This window comes from Brassica oleracea, chromosome C7 (genome assembly GCF_000695525.1).
Source record: "Brassica oleracea var. oleracea cultivar TO1000 chromosome C7, BOL, whole genome shotgun sequence".
Lineage (NCBI taxonomy): Eukaryota > Viridiplantae > Streptophyta > Magnoliopsida > Brassicales > Brassicaceae > Brassica > Brassica oleracea.
In genome coordinates, this window is record NC_027754.1 from 26303945 (window position 1) to 26320322 (window position 16378).

The 16378-nt window shown below is 34.7% G+C and overlaps 2 protein-coding genes across 2 annotated transcripts in view; one reads left to right on the forward strand and one right to left on the reverse strand.

Moving 5' to 3' along the window:
* Window positions 1-13242: 13242 nt before the first annotated feature.
* Window positions 13243-14027, reverse strand: LOC106302955. The gene is made up of 2 exons (XM_013739349.1): window positions 13927-14027; window positions 13243-13831 (listed from the first exon to the last, which is right to left on the reverse strand). Exons 1-2 carry the CDS (start codon window positions 14025-14027, stop codon window positions 13243-13245), a joined length of 690 nt encoding a protein of 229 aa, XP_013594803.1.
* A 1692-nt stretch (window positions 14028-15719) lies between these two features.
* LOC106302956 overlaps window positions 15720-16378 on the forward strand; it is a 7030-nt gene continuing 6371 nt past the window's right edge. The window contains exon 1 of the mRNA XM_013739350.1: window positions 15720-16349. Coding sequence (XP_013594804.1) covers window positions 15720-16349 — 630 coding nt within the window. The remainder of the gene's footprint in view (window positions 16350-16378) is intronic.

Genomic DNA, 16378 nt, shown 5'->3' on the forward strand with positions numbered 1-16378 from the left:
ATTAGAAACATTGAAAATATAAAAATAATAAAATAAATAAATATTTTAATTTATATTAGTTTTTTAATTTGTAGTTTATAATAAATTTTATCTAAAATTCAAATTATTCTGCTTAACTTTTTAATTATGGTAGTTACTATATACTTATTGGTTTATTTTTGAATTTCTATAACTAAACTTTGTCATATTTATGTTAAGCTATGTCATAATTATATAATATACATGTCATTATCTTTACTATGCCATGTCACCATTTTTCTTAGAATGACTGTGGTGACGACTTCTATACAAGCCACTTTTTAAATAGTATCTTTTTAGGTTTGCATTTCTAGCATGTGAGCAACATTGAACAATGGGCTAAAAGATTTGATTATTTGGCAATGTTTAGGAAATGTCATGTCCACAGACGAAGAACAATGTGCTAAATTCGAATTTGATCCAACATGGATTTAATTTTTAGGTTATGATTACTCTGTTTCTAATAATGTTTCAAACTTTAGTTTATCATTGTGAGGCTCCATTTTAGACCTCTAATATAGATTAAATTAAAAACTAATTTTTTAAAAAGTTTGTTAAGAGGGATTTTGCAATCTAACATATGTAAATTGAAATCTAAAAATTTCCAACCGTCATAAATATAGTCTGCCAAAGTATATATTCATATAAAAGTTGTGTCTTATTATTATAGTTTGTATCCAAAATATAGAGTTACAGATTGATAGAAAGGTATTTTTTGTAGTCATTATATCAAAGAAGAATATACGTCAATGATACTATCGTATCAAACAAATAATTAAATTGATACACCATATATTATTCTTAACCTAATTTATAAAGAAGATTCTCACAGAAATCTTATATAAACACTGTACAAACGACAAATGAAGTAGATTTTAAAATATCATTATCGACAACTTATGTAGAGAAACAGATTGGATTGTTCGTGTGAAGATTAAAAGTATATGTAAGGATTGTTCGTATGAAGATTAAAAGTATATGTAAAGAACATATCACTCACCAAGGTCAAACACCTAGTTTGGTGTTGATTGAGGAGAAAGTATAATTAATCCTTAACTACTCGATAACTTATATTTTTTCTAAGTGTATGTAATTGATTGGAATTATTCTAAGGTTTGAATGGTAACCAAAGGAACGAAGAGGAACACTACATTCCTTAACGTTCCTTAAAAATATTACCATTCTTGAGGAATATTTTTTCCTTTTCATTCCTTCTCATTCTTTTTTTTTTGTAGAGAATCATAATGCAAATTTATTCCTTATTAATTTTGATAAGGAACCATCGCTCTCAAAATTTTATTCCTATTCATTCCTAATGTTCCTTGATGGTTACCAGTCACTGGAAAAAAATTTATTCGTTGGTATGAACCTTTTCTAATCGAAAGAACTTGGGTAGAGATTGAAGATTTATGTCTCGCTGCTAAAAATGTAGATGAAGAACATGATGGTTACATACCATTTTTTATGTTGTTTATCATATCTACTACTATCAAGAGAATTTAATACATGGAAGGTTAAATATTTACACTCCTGTTTATGTTAATTTGTAAATATTTTAAATGTTCTCTGATATATATTTCACTGTTTTTGCAGTCACAAGAAAATATACCAGTGGGAAAAGGTTGATAAGTCATTCTTAAATTAAACTAAATAATAGTTTCACCATCTTTGACAATGTCAAACTAAATGTATTATTTTTTGATAGTGTTCTTATTCAACGTCAATGTTAAAAAGAGTTTTGTTTATTCATTTTGTGGGTTGTTTTTGTTATAAATTAAGCATTGAAATGATCATCCACTTCTTTACCAAACTCAAGCACTATGATCATCCACTCCTTTACCAACTCAATCACTATGATCATCTACTCATCAAACACTATGATCACCCACTCATTTACCAAATTAAGCACCATCTTTGTTATTTTATGTATTGTTGTTCACTATAAATACCATCACTCATCTCACTCTTTTGTACACCATAAACAAGAACAAGAGTTTATAATCAAAGAACCATTACATCTTCTTCTTCTTCCTTATAATAAACTCTCTCCCTTATACTAGTGTTATTTGCTTCCTACGGGTATCAAATTCTACTCTTATTTAAATTTCTCGATACTATAAATTATAAGTTATTTCATAACACGTTATCAGCACGATCACTCTGCGATTCGGTAAAATTTATTTGTATCATTTATACCCTGTTATAATGGTCGGTATACCGCCTCTACTATTATTTATATCATGTTATAATGGCCGGAATACCGCCTATATTATTTACTAGTAATTTAATTTATTTATTGGTCGGCCGAGCCGCCTTATATCCTGTTTATTATTTATTGGTCGGCTGAACCGCCTTATATTCTGTTTATTATTAATTGGTCGGCCAAGCCGCCGTATAATTTATTTATTATTCTGCATTGATCGGCTGAGCCGTCGCATGATTTGTTGTCATATAACATAAATATTTCATTGTCATAATTTTTCACTTTTATGAAATTTTATAGATTTGATTGACCGTTTAATACGATATTTTCAGACTAATTTTTGGTGCACTCGATTTAACCCCAACGGTCACAAAGAAAATTTTTCAAAAATTTCCCCTTTCTCCAACGGTCATGAACAGTAATTTTCATCTATAAATACAACTCATTTTCACTTCATTTCATCATCCAAAACATTTCATCTTCTCTCAAAAATTTCAAAATCGCTCTCCTCCGATTTTTCAAGAAAGATGATTCGCGCACTTTTGTTTTTATGTGCCATTTTTATTTGTGTTTCTATTTATGGTTTATTCGATGGAGAATTTACTCCGAGTGAATTTAAGATGAATATCGGTTTAATTTTATTTACATCGCTTCTCCTTGTAATTGCTTGTATGATTAATGTAAACGGTTTTTAAATTATGAAGTTCATAATAAATGATTCATTTTAAAATTGCGAAATTCTAAAAAAAAAAAAATATATATATATATATATATATATATAGTCATTTTAGACGATGATATATATATATATCAACGCTTGTCTATATGTAAGAATAATAGTTATTTGATGAATTAAATTTTGCTTATTATACTTTAATATGCTTCATGGTTTACTGGTATTAAGGAAACATACTTTATGATTCATGGTCTAACATCATAAAAGAAATTACTTGTAATCGGTTAGTTTTGTTGTCGATTAGTCTTTGGTCTAATATCATAAAAGAATTTGGATTATATGTTGATATTTACTAATGTAATGGCCATATTTATATGAGCAAAATTTAAAGTTTTCAGGATTGTGTATTCTCTCGGAAAGATATGTACAAGTTATCAGCCAATTCAGAAACGTGAACAGCTGAAACTTTCATCGCCGATATACTTCTGTTTATAAGATAAGTATTTTTATGCTTTATATACAAGTTTAACAAACTTGATTAGATAAATCAATTTGCATGAAGTTGGCAGTGATATAAATTTGTTCATTAAATTGATTGATAGGTTAAACTTTGTTAAAAAGCATGAGAGTAATAATATAGTCTATATAATAATTACTATGAAAGTTTTATTTATTTTCTGATATAATAAGACACCTTTGTTAATACATATTTATATATATTTGAAATATTTTGATTTTATTACCATTTATATTGAGGATTTTAAGTTTAAAGCTTGACTCTAAAAGATCCATAAGTTTTGGAAGATAATATATATAAAAAAGGTATTATCACCTGAAGTGATTACCTAAAGCTCATTTTGTATTTTGCATTTAAAGATTACAAGACCTGAAGTCGGTAAATAAAGCCAACTATGTTGGATGTTAAGTTTAAAAGTAAAATTTCTTCAAAAAATTGTTTTATGATGCATATATATTGAAAAAATATCTATTGATAAATCACGTCTAGTTGATTATGATTCATTCTCCTGAAGAGAATATGACATTTAAAAACTCATAAATTGTGGTTTTAAACGTGAGCATAAATGAGGTCAAGGTCCAAAGAGTTTCTTTATAGAACTCATACTCTCACTTAAAGTTGAGAAAATAAACATGGTAATAAAGAAAAGAAATTATGAATTCATCTGAAGATGAAAGAAAATTTATTGTGTGTACAATACAAGGTAGTAAAACTTATAGAATGCTTAAAAAGAGGATCTATATGATGCTCCAGAAGTGTACATAGTATTACTACACATAAAAATTCAATTTAAAGTTCTTAAGAATGCAATTTAAAGTTCTTAAGGTATTGTATTTTTATAAGTATCAAAAGTTAAAAATACATAACCCATGTAGGATATGTTGTTGATTAAGAAAATGAGATACATTCGAGATTGATAAACCTGTAATAGTATCATCTCGAGGGGAAGAGTTAAAGAATATCACTTTTTATGATAAGTCAAACATCCAGAAGATTATATTTACACTAAAACTAAGATTAATGAATTTTTCTCAAAGTAAATCCGTAAGATTTTGAGACACTTATGTTGAGACAATAAGCAAACGAAATGATATATACATTTCAATCAAAAATAATTCTCAAAGCAGTATAAGTATTTTAGAGAAAATATCTACAGCCTCTTATATATTGTACTACACAAAGATTAGTATAATGAAGATAAATGTATAGTAAACTAGAAGTTTACATTTGGCATGAATCAGTTAGACCATTTTGGTTCATAAATAATGCGAATATATACTTAAAGGTCATATGCATAGTCATATAAGAACCAGAAGATTCTTACGAATGATTTGACATATGTTGCTTACCCATAAGATAAAAGGGTAATATGGTTTTCACCAGCCAAAATAAGATATTGGCATAAATAACGAAGATGTTAGTGGACTGATCACCCACTATGAATTTTTATAATATTGGTGAATTCACTTCTTAAAGTATTTAACGACTATAGCACATTCACTGAGATAAGTGCTAAACATTTTGAGCAACAATGGTTCGCATCAAGCCAATAAATATTCACTAGTTCTCCCCATCATTGGTATAGAATCAGAAACCAATCATTTTCATCCAACATTCTTAGATGAAAATGATTGGTTTCTGATTCTATACCAATGATGGGGAGAACTAGTGAAAATTTATTGGCTTGATGCGATCCAATGTTGCTCAAAATGTTTAGCACTTATCTCAGTGAATGTGCTATAGTCGTTAAAGACTTTAAGAAGTGAATTCACCAATATTATAAAAATGCATAGTGGGTGATCAGTCCACTAACATCTTCGTTATTTATGCCAATATCTTATCTTGGCTGGTGAAAACCATATTACCCTTTTATCTTATGGGTAAGCAACATATGTCAAATCATTCGGAAGAATCTTCTGGTTCTTATATGACTATGCATATGACCTTTAAGTATATATTCGCATTATTAATGAACCAAAATGGTCTAACTGATTCATGCCAAATGTAAACTTCTAGTTTACTATACATTTACTTCATTATACTAATCTTTGTGTAGTACAATATATAAGAGGCTGTAGATATTTTCTCTAAAATACTTATACTGCTTTGAGAATTATTTCTGATTAAAATGTATATATCATTTCGTTTGCTTATTGTCTCAACATAAGTGTCTCAAAATCTCACAGATTTACTTTGAGAAAAATTCATCAATCTTAGTTTTAGTGTAAACATAATCTTCTGGATGTTTGACTTATCATAAAAAGTGAGATTCTTTAACTCTTCCCCTCGAGAGTATAATACTACAGGTTTATCAATCTCGAATGTATCTCATTTTCTTAATCAACAACATATCCTACATGGGTTATGTATTTTTCGTAGATCCTTTTAACTTTTGATACTTATAAAAATACAATACCTTAAGAACTTTAAATTGCATTCTTAAAAACTTTAAATTGAATTTTTATGTGCAGTAATACTATGTACACTTCTGGAGCATCATATAGATCCTCTTTTTAAGCATTCTATAAGTTTTTACTACCTTGTATTGTACACACAATAAATTTTCTTTCATCTTCAGATTTTGTAGTTATTATACCATTTCTTTGTCTTTCATATCAACCTTTAAAAGTAATCATTTTGTCCTTTACTAAGTATATCACCAAGTAAATCGATATTGTCTGATGAACATGCAAATGAAAGAACAGTTTCAAATGGCTGAGAAGATCGACTTGAAAATGATACATCCTTTTGAAGAAGAGTATGGCTCAACTCCCCAAGAAGGTTTTAAAAATACAATTTGAACATGTCTTTTTGAATAAGAGTATACCATTCCTGTATTTCATATCAACCTTTAAATACTTATAATGTCTACATTAAGAGCATTAAAATGTTAATGTAAGAATCAAATACAAGAATCATATTTATGCCCGTACAAGCGTGCGGGCCATCCACCTATACTACATATAAAATTCAGAATGATGTATTACATACAAATAAACAATAGGTTAACATATGTATGTCTTCATATTGTTGCCTAAAATGATAGCTTTCATATACGTATATGAAAATTTTATATAAGAGAATACAATTAATAGTCATAAATCATACAGAAATGTAAACATCAAATCTATGGATCATATTTAAGCCCGCACAAGCGTGTGTATAAGTAATTACTTTTTTAGTTTTTACATTTATAAGATTTGCAGCCTGGTCAAAGACGTCGTGTGGGTTAACTTGATACTTGAGCGTCTTCATCTGATAAACCCTGAGATAACGTCCCACCCAAGCAGAGGCTTGACCACCAAATCTTTGTAGAAGCAAAGAGGTCAATTCAGTTGGGAAAGAACAGTCATTTCTTCTTGATGATACATATTCAATGGCGAGATGGTGCTCCATGTCTTGAATCGCAGCCAGGATTTGTTCAATGTCATTGGACTCTATGGCTTCATCTAGACGAGACTTGCTTAGACTCAGGTTTGTCACTCTTACACAGTGTAAGTTACACTCTGGTCTCTGATGACCCTCTCGTGATCATAGACACGTTGTTCAGCATCAAATATAGCTTTATTCGCATTCAAAACCGCAGATTTCAGCTCACTAGCTTCTTTGTTACTTTTGTTGTTGTTGTTGTTTTCAACAGCTCCACAAAATTTTCTTAAGCTACTGCATCGATATAAAGAAGATGTAGCCGTCCTTGCCGTATAAATCTGAATCATGAAATTAAAACAAGCGTTTGTTTTCTGCATATTCTTCAACGATGAATGTTAGGTTTAGAGCTGAAAATGAATACCTTAGAGGAGGAGCGTACGATAGCACGAAGCAGCACATCGTTCCTCTCCTTCGCGACTCCTGTCTTTGCGGCGGCTGTGGAAAGTGAGAGAGATCTCGCAGGGTTCGGCTTTTCTTTCCTTTAAAACGCTGCAGTTTACTGTCGGTTAAAAGTATTGGGCCTCAATTATATTAAACGTCAGTTTACTTTGATTGGTGTGCACTTTCATGCCACAAATACAATCCCCGTCTTCTATTCGACATCCCCTGCCACTGCCATTTATTAATAATGTCTGCGCGTGATGTCATCCTTCATCCTTGTGTGGTAACTGGTATGTCATGCTAATTTTTATTTGGTGTAACATGTTACGACAAGAGATGAATATTGATATAATCAACTTGTGTTATTCATTAGCCTTTAGGCTTGTATATATACAATCGGATTGCCTTGGACAATAGGAAAATATCGAAAGGAAATCTAAAATGAGGCAAATATACATATGTGTATCTTTACTTTTATGAATATCGATAACTTCCTTAATACCTCGTCAAGTTGGAGCAGGAGCATGCAAGTTTCGAATGCCCAACTTGAGATGAAATGAATCAAACTCCTTTCGACCCAACGCCTTTGTCAGGATGTCAGCTAGTTGTTCTTTTGTAGGAATATAAGACGCCTTGACCGTACCATCCAACATGTAATCACGAACACGATGACAATCTAGCTCGATATGCTTCGTACGCTCATGAAAAACTGGATTAGAGCTAATATGCAATGCAGCTTTGTTGTCACAATGGAGAGTCATCGGAGCAGTGTGATCAATTCCAATTTCGTATAGTAAGGATTTAATCCACCGCAACTCCTTACATATTGCTGCCATAGCTCGATATTCAGCTCCAGCTGAAGAACACGAATCAGTCTACTGCTTCTTTGTTTTCCAGGAAATAGGAGAATCGCCAAACTGAAAAATCCAGCTAGTAAGAGATCGTCGAGACAGTGGACAGCTTGCCCAATCAGCGTCACACCATCCAGAAACATGAAGAGGAGAATAAGAAAGCAAAAGAATTCCTTGACCAATTGTACCCTTTAAAAATTGCACCACCTTCAGCGCTGCATGCCAATGTTCTTCACAAGGTTTTTGCATAAATTGAGATAAGACATGAATCGAATAAGCCAAATCCGGGCGTGTTGAAGCCAAGTAGACCAGTCTGCCAACTAAGCAGCGATACGGCAATGGATCATCAAGAAGCGGGCTTTCCGTGAGAGCTAATTTGTGATCAATAGGAGAGCCGGCTGGATTGCATCCTCACAGACCAGTTTCTGTAACAATATCAAGTGCGTATTTACGCTGACAAAGATAAATCCCAGAAGGGCTACGAGAAATTTCCAATCCAAAAAAATATTTTGCAATGCCCAGATCCTTCCTATGAAAGAAAGTAGAGAGATACTCCTTGAATACTTTAATGGCAGACGGAGAATTACCCGATATGATTAGGTCATCCACATAGACCAAAATTTGGAGAGAGATGCCGCCATGATGAAAGAAAAACAAGGAATATTCCTATCTTGTTTGCTTAAAGCCATATTTTATAAGAGTATCCGTGAGTTTCGAGAACCAACACCGTGGTGATTGTTTAAGCCCGGATTTTCGAAGACGACAAACACGGTTATCACATGGTCGAGAAAAACCTGGTGGAGGTTTCATGGACATCTCTTCTTCTAGATCCCCATGAAGAAAAGCATTATGAACGTCCATTTGATGAACTTCATAATTTCTCTTGGCAGCAATGTCAAGAATAAGACGAATCGTGGTCATCTTAGCAACAGGTGAAAATGTGTCTTTATAGTCAAGACCTTCCTTTTGATGATTCCCGAGAGCCACAACACGAGCCTTGCATCGCTCTATTGTACCATCAGCTTTCAATTTCACACGAAAAACCCATTGACCCCGATAAGAGTTTTGTTCGGAGGAAGTTCTTGTAAATCCCATGTGTGATTATCGTCGAGAGATACACATATGTATATTTGCCTCATTGTAGATTTCCTTCGGTAGTTGTGATAGACATCGTGAAGGGTTAAGTAGGAAAGGATGCTCTGCAACTTGAATGAGAAAACAGAGTGTAGCAGATGAGAATGCTCTGTTTCTTGCGTGAGAAAACAGAGGTGAAATTGATGTAAGAGAGAAGACAAAGGACAATTTAGGGTTCCTAGATCTTCTGCTCTGATACCATGACAAGAGATGAATATCGAAAGAATCAACTTGTGTTATTCATTAGCCTTTAGGCTCTAATATATACAATCGGATTGCCTTGGACAATAGGAAAAGATCGAAAGGAAATCTAAAATGAGGCAAATATACATATGTGTATCTTTACTTTTATGAATATCGATAACTTCCTTAATATGTTAATTTATATGATTGTTGATTGATAATGATTTTGTTGTAGAGGTTTGTTCTCTGTTGTTGTGGAAGTGTCATTCATTTTTGATAAGGGTGTTCTTACAAAACATTGTTTAAATTTCCTCACTATATGATTTAATTTGATCAGACTCTGTTACTTGAGTAGCAAGCGAGAGAGAAAGAGAGATGAGGAGAGGTTTTTACGATCAAAATGAATCTTCTTATTTCCGTTAAAGTGTTAGTTACAATGTATAATCCTTTATATAGGATTGAGTTAACCGGAATGAGATAACCAATACAATACATTGAACCAAAGTAAACCATTACTCTAATAGCCCCTCTCAAGATGGCGACGAGATGGAAAGAAGTATCATCTTGCCTACAAAAGAGTGAAAAAGCCCAGGCTGTAATGTTTTAGTAAAAGTATCAGCAATCTGATTACTAGACGTGACATGAAGTGTCTTGATCAACCCACACTTAACCATGTCGCGTACTTTATGACAATCAGATTCCAAGTGTTTAGTCCTCTCGTGAAACACTGCATTGTTTTCTATATGTATAGCCGCAGTGGAGTCACAGAAGAAAGGAACTGGACCACGCTGAGGTACATCAAACTTCCGGAGCATATTGACTAACCACTGAACCTCACGCACAGCAAAACTCATTGCCCGGTATTCTGATTCAGCGGAGGAATGAGAGACAGTATCATGTTTCTTGGACTTCCAAGAAATGAGAGATGTACCAAGAAACATACAAAATCCACTAGTAGACCGCCTGGAGTCTTTACAAGAATTCCAATCAGCATCTGTGAATGCAGACAGAGTAAAATCAGTAGTTGAGGAATAGAAAAGTCCCAAACCAATAGTCCCTTTCAGATAATGTAAGACTTTGTAAGCGGCGTGAAGATGTGATCCTTTTGGAGCAGAACAATATTGACAAAGTTTGTTGACTGCAAACGTGATATCCGGTCTCGTGATAGTGAGATACATAAGTTTCCCTACCAAACGTCGATACACCAGAGGATCATCAAGAAGAGGCTCCACATTGTCTTGGCACAGAACATTACTTGGTTCCATTGGAATGCTAGAAGTTTTGGAGGCAAGGAAACCAGTATCTTCAAGTAACTCAAGAGTATACTTTCGCTGAGAAACCGAAATACCAGTTGAAGATCGAGCAATTTCAAGACTCAAGAAGTATCTGAGTGGACCAAGATCACGTAGCTTGAAGTGGTCAGTGAGAGAAGCCATAACAGAGACGACATCATCATCATTGTTGGAAGTAATAATGATGTCATCAACATAAACCAAAACAGCAACATATCGACCTTCCACTCGTTTGATGAAGAGGGTATGATCTGAATAAGACTGTTTGAACCCAAGAAGGAGAAGAGTGGTGCTGAATTTTAAAAACCACTGGCGAGAAGCTTGAAACCATAGAGAGACTTGTTGAGTTTACAAACAGGATTTGAGGGCAGAGTGACTCCAGCTTTTGGTGTGTATCCAGGAGGAAGTTTCATATATATTTCCTTTGTTAGTTCACCATTCAGAAAGGCATTTGAGATATCCAGCTGAGTCAAACTCCATTTCTTGGCTGCAGCAACAGCAAGAAGAGTCTTGACAGTAGTCATCTTTGCGACAGGTGAGAAAGTTTCTACATAATCAATACCTTCTTGTTGCGTGTAACCCTTAGCAACAAGCCTTGCTTTATACCGTTCTAAAGAACCATCAGCATTAAGCTTGACTTTGTAAACCCATTTACATCCAATAGCGTGCTTATCTGAAGGAAGAGAAACAATATCCCATGTGTGTGTAGACTCAAGAGCTAGTAACTCCTCATTCATTGCTTGAAGCCATTCATCAAATTTCTTGGCTTGAGTGAAAGAAGAGGGCTCAGGATGAAGAGCAATCGCACATATATAAGATTTGTAACCTTCAGATAGCTTATCCAAAGAGATGTAGGATGCTAGAGGATAAGGGATGTCTGTCTCCGTCAAGTTATAGTAGTAATCATGTAAGTATGCAGGAGACTTTCCTTTTCTTTTATCCATATTATCAGTCGCTGCAGGTGTGGTACTCTGTGGAAGAATGTCATTCACCACTACAGGAGATTACCTCTCAACTGTAGGAACGGCATCAACATTATCATGAGAATCATTGACCACTGCTGGAGATTCCCTCTCCTTTACAGGGTTGATATCTACATGATCACAAGGAGTAACCACAGTTGCAGGATTTAATATGGAAAAGAAATCATTCTTTATATCACCATCGTTCTGAAACGGAAATATGTCTTCATGAAACACAACGTTGCGTGAGATAACGATGGTGTCTGTCTCCAAATCCAAGAGTTTGTAGCCTTTAAAACCAGCAGGATAACCGAGAAAGACACAAGGCTTAGCTCTTGGTTGAAATTTATGCCGGTTCTTTGCTGATGTTGAGTTGTAGACTAAACATCCAAAGACTCTTAAGTCCTTATAATTCGGCTGAGTAGTTGTGAGAACTTGATAAGGAGACTTGTTCTTCAGGAGTGGTGTTGGGAGTCGGTTGATCAAGAATACCGCTGTTAACACACAATCTCCCCAGTATTGAAGAGGTACATGAGCTTGAAACATCAGTGAACAAGCCACATTAAGAATGTGCTGATGTTTCCTCTCCACGACAGAATTTTGTTGAGGAGTCTCAGGGCAAAAGTGATACGCTATGATGCCTTTCTTCTTATATAAAGAAGTGAACTTTAGTTCTGGAGCATTATCAGATCGAACACCCTTGACATGAGCTTTATATTGTCTCTCAACCATTGATAAGAAATCCAGAAACACTTGAAGAACTTCTGACTTTGTGCGTAGTAGATAGATCCAGGTTACTCTGGTATGATCATCCACGATGGTCAGAAAGTACTTATAACCTTCAGGTGTAGGCGCTGAAAATGGTCTCCATATATCAGTGTGAAGAAGATCAAAAGCATTAGCACATATGTTGTTTTGTGAAATATAAGGCAGATGCTTTTGTTTAGCCAAAGGACAGATGGAGCAATGAAACAATCCTTTATTCTTTTGCTTGATTCCAAGTACATTAGTGATCAAGTCTATTCTGTCCACAGAGGGATGACCTAGTCTATTATGCCATAAAGAGGTATCAACTATGACATTAATAGATGGTGATAAACGGGAACTTGCAGGATCAGTGTTGATAGCTCCATCCAGAACGTAGAGGTTGACAATCTCTTCACCCTGACCAATCATCAATCCCTTGATAGGATCCTGTATCACACAAGAGCTTTGATCAAACATCACACGGCATCTCAAATCCTTTGATAGTTGACTTATACTCAGTAAATTCAACCGGAAATCAGGAATATATAGGACATTTGTCAAGAGAAGATACTCATTGAGCCTTATCTGACTAATCCCTTTTATGTTTATGTTCTGACCTGTAGGAAGAGTAACTGATCGGTTCAAAGAATCAGATAGACTCTCAAAGAGGTCTTTATCATGGGAGACATGGTGTGTGGCACCACTATCTATGATCCATAATGCAGAGGACAATACATTACCCGTTGCTCTTAGAATTCCAACAAAACCAATAGTTGAGGAGGAGAAATCCATACCAGGTAATGCGGTTATAGTACTAGTAGAGGTAGAAGCATGGTTAGCTTGACTCGATTAAAGATGGTTGTTAAAATACTCAATCACACTTTGAATTTGATCCTTCGAAAGAGTGTTGAGAACCGTATCATCAATCTGCTTGGAGTCATTGATAGCTAACTGAGCCACGACTGGTTTGACATTGTTGGATTGCTTGTCAGTAGGTGGAGACTTATCATTAGGATTCTTCTTGTGCTTGAATCCTGGCGGATAGCCATGAATCTTGTAGCACTTGTCAATAGTCTGTCCATTATAACCACAGTGAGAACATACTGGTCTCAGAGGTTTAGAGTTATAAGTGGCGTTGATAGAAGCAGGGATGGTGTCATGTGAAGCAACCTGAAAGGCACTCGCATTCTGTAAAGGAGAGATGCTGCGTTGGTTGAAGTCTTGATCCAACAGGTTGTAGACTTCTGACAAATCCGGAACATGCTTCTTCATGATTATCTGACTTCTGGCATTAGAATAGGAATCATTGAGGCCAACAAGAAACTTGATAACCTTTGTGTGCTCTGTCTTAGTAGCCATTGCCTTGCAACAAGCACACGTGTGACAAGTCTTTACACAGTCTGCACCATCAAGATCATCCCAAAGAGTCTTAAGCTTTCTATAGTATGATGAAAGATCAGAAGAACCTTGTTGCAGTGACCAAATCTGCTGAGTTAACTGATAAGATCGTGGCAATTATTGGTGAGATGAAACCTTGCCATAAGATCCTTCCAGATCTCTGATGCATCATTGAAACACAAGATGCTACCATAGATTGGCTTTGTAACAGAGTTTAGTATCCAAGACTTCACCATGCTGTTACATCTCGACCAGATTCTATAATGAGGATGCGATTCAGCTAGTCTAGGCAAAGAACCATCCACAAACGCAATTTTGTTCTTCGCATCTAAAGCAATAGTGATCGCAATACTCCAAGTATTATAGTTAGATCCGTCGAGTACCTCAGAGATGAGAGAAGTCCCTGGATTGTCTCCGTGAGTGAATAAGTACGGTGATTATTGAATGCCTCCAAAGTCGAGTGACTCCAATACAAGTGATGGAGTCGTAATCGGAAATGAAGGGATTGGAACTCGAGGTAGCGATGGATCCGTAGGAATCGGCACCGGAATAGGTGGATTTGAGATCAATTCCGTCGGAATGGTGTTTGACGAAGAGGCTCTGGCTGGATTAGCTGATTTTGCGGCTGATCCATTAGCGCGAGCTGGTCGTCGTGTTGATCGGCGAAGAGTAACCATCTTGATCTGAGATTACGCCTGAAAATGGATTGAATATGATCAATGGCGATGAAACGATGAGCTTGATGATGATGGAAGCTCGGATCGTACTCGTTGAACTTCGATTCAACGCTTTGATACCATGTTACTTGAGTAGCAAGCGAGAGAGAAAGAGAGATGAGGAGAGGTTGTTACGATCAAAATGAATCTTCTTATTTCCGTTAAAGTGTTAGTTACAATGTATAATCCTTTATATAGGATTGAGTTACCCGGAATGAGATAACCAATACAATACATTGAACCAAAGTAAACCATTACTCTAATAGACTCAAGAGACTTTGTTAACGGGGAGTGTTTGGAAGGAAATTCAGTTGCGAATTTTTTTTGTTTGTTTGTGGTGGTACGTATTTCAAACTCTTTTTATTTATTTTTTTAAAACAGGAAGACAATTTTTTTTCTGATTTTGGAAGTAAGAAAGTAATGGTGAAATCATAGTCAACACAATTCTCATAAAACTAATCTTAGCACACTTATTAAGTCATCCAAGACTGGCGATGTCTGTGTGACCAAATAAATGTTAGTTAGGATACGATAATATCAAATCAGAATAGTATCGGCATATTCTTGTATAGCTAAGATACGATAGATATCACCAAGCCATATACGCTTTCATGGTATCGAAGTCTAAAAAGATACTGGCTCTCTTAATCAATTCTTCTCTGCGATCTTTCTCTTCTCTCCATCTCTTTCTTTCTCATCTCTTCTTCTCCTACTTTTGCGATTTATTGCCATGGCCACCCCCATATCCTCTGCTAATTCTGCTGACAAACCATTGTTGAAAAATAAACTTGATTTGGGTCATATTATTGGGCTAACAACTCACTAATCATGTTTAGCTCAATCCAAATTCTAGAAAGTGTCTAGAAAAATCTCCACCTCCATAAGATAAAAAAATCTAGATATTTTGGTAGAATTATCTAGATAATTAGGATAAGATTATCTAGATATTTTAGTAGAATTCTCTAGATTTAAGATTAAAATATGTAAGATATTTTATACTTTGGAGGCTATAAATACCTCCACTCTCTTCTCATTTTGTATCACCAAGAAATAATCCAAGTTTGTAACAAGTAATAAAATCCTCTTCTAAGTTATAAAATCTTTTTTCTTCACAAAGGTTCTTTCTCTTCAAACACTTAAACACTTTCTCCATCTTTATAAAGTTTTTTCATTCCAACAAAGTGGTATCAGAGCTACGAGTTCCTTTTGAAGATGGCAAACAATGGTGTTCCCTTCCAAGTTCCATTGCTCACTAAGAGCAACTATGACAATTGGAGTCTTAGGATGATGGCTATCTTAGGAGCACATGATGTGTGGGAGATAGTTGAGAAAGGCTTCAATGAACCGGAAAATGATGGTGGTTTATCTCAAACACAAAAGGATGGTTTGAGAGATTCAAGGAAGATAGACAAGAAGGCTCTCTGTCTAATCTATCAAGGATTATATGAAGATACATTTGAGAATGTTGCTGGTGCAAGGACGTCCAAAGAAGCATGGGAGAAGCTTCGGACATCTTATAAGGGAGCGGAACAAGTTAAGAAGGTACATCTTCAAACTCTAAGAGGAGAATTTGAAGCGTTACAAATGAAGGAAGGAGAACTCATATCAGATTACTTCTCAAGAGTCTTGACGGTTACTAATAACCTAAAGATAAATGGTGAGAAGTTAGATGATGTGAGAATCATGGAGAAAGTTCTTAGATCATTGGATTCAAAATTCGAACACATCGTCACCGTGATTGAAGAGACAAAAGACTTAGAGACTATGACAATAGAGCAACTTCTTGGATCACTACAAGCTTATGAAGAAAAGAAGAAGAAGAAAGAAGATATTGTGGAGCAAGTTCTCAAGATGAGAATTGATCACAAGGA

Coding starts and splice junctions, on each gene's coding strand:
- LOC106302955 (XM_013739349.1), bottom strand. CDS start 14,027: ATGGTGAAGTCTTGGATACTAAACTCTGTTACAAAGCCAATCTATGGT. Junction 13,832..13,926: donor TGGAAGGATCTTATGGCAAG/GTTTCATCTCAC, acceptor ATCATACTATAG/AAAGCTTAAGACTCTTTGGG.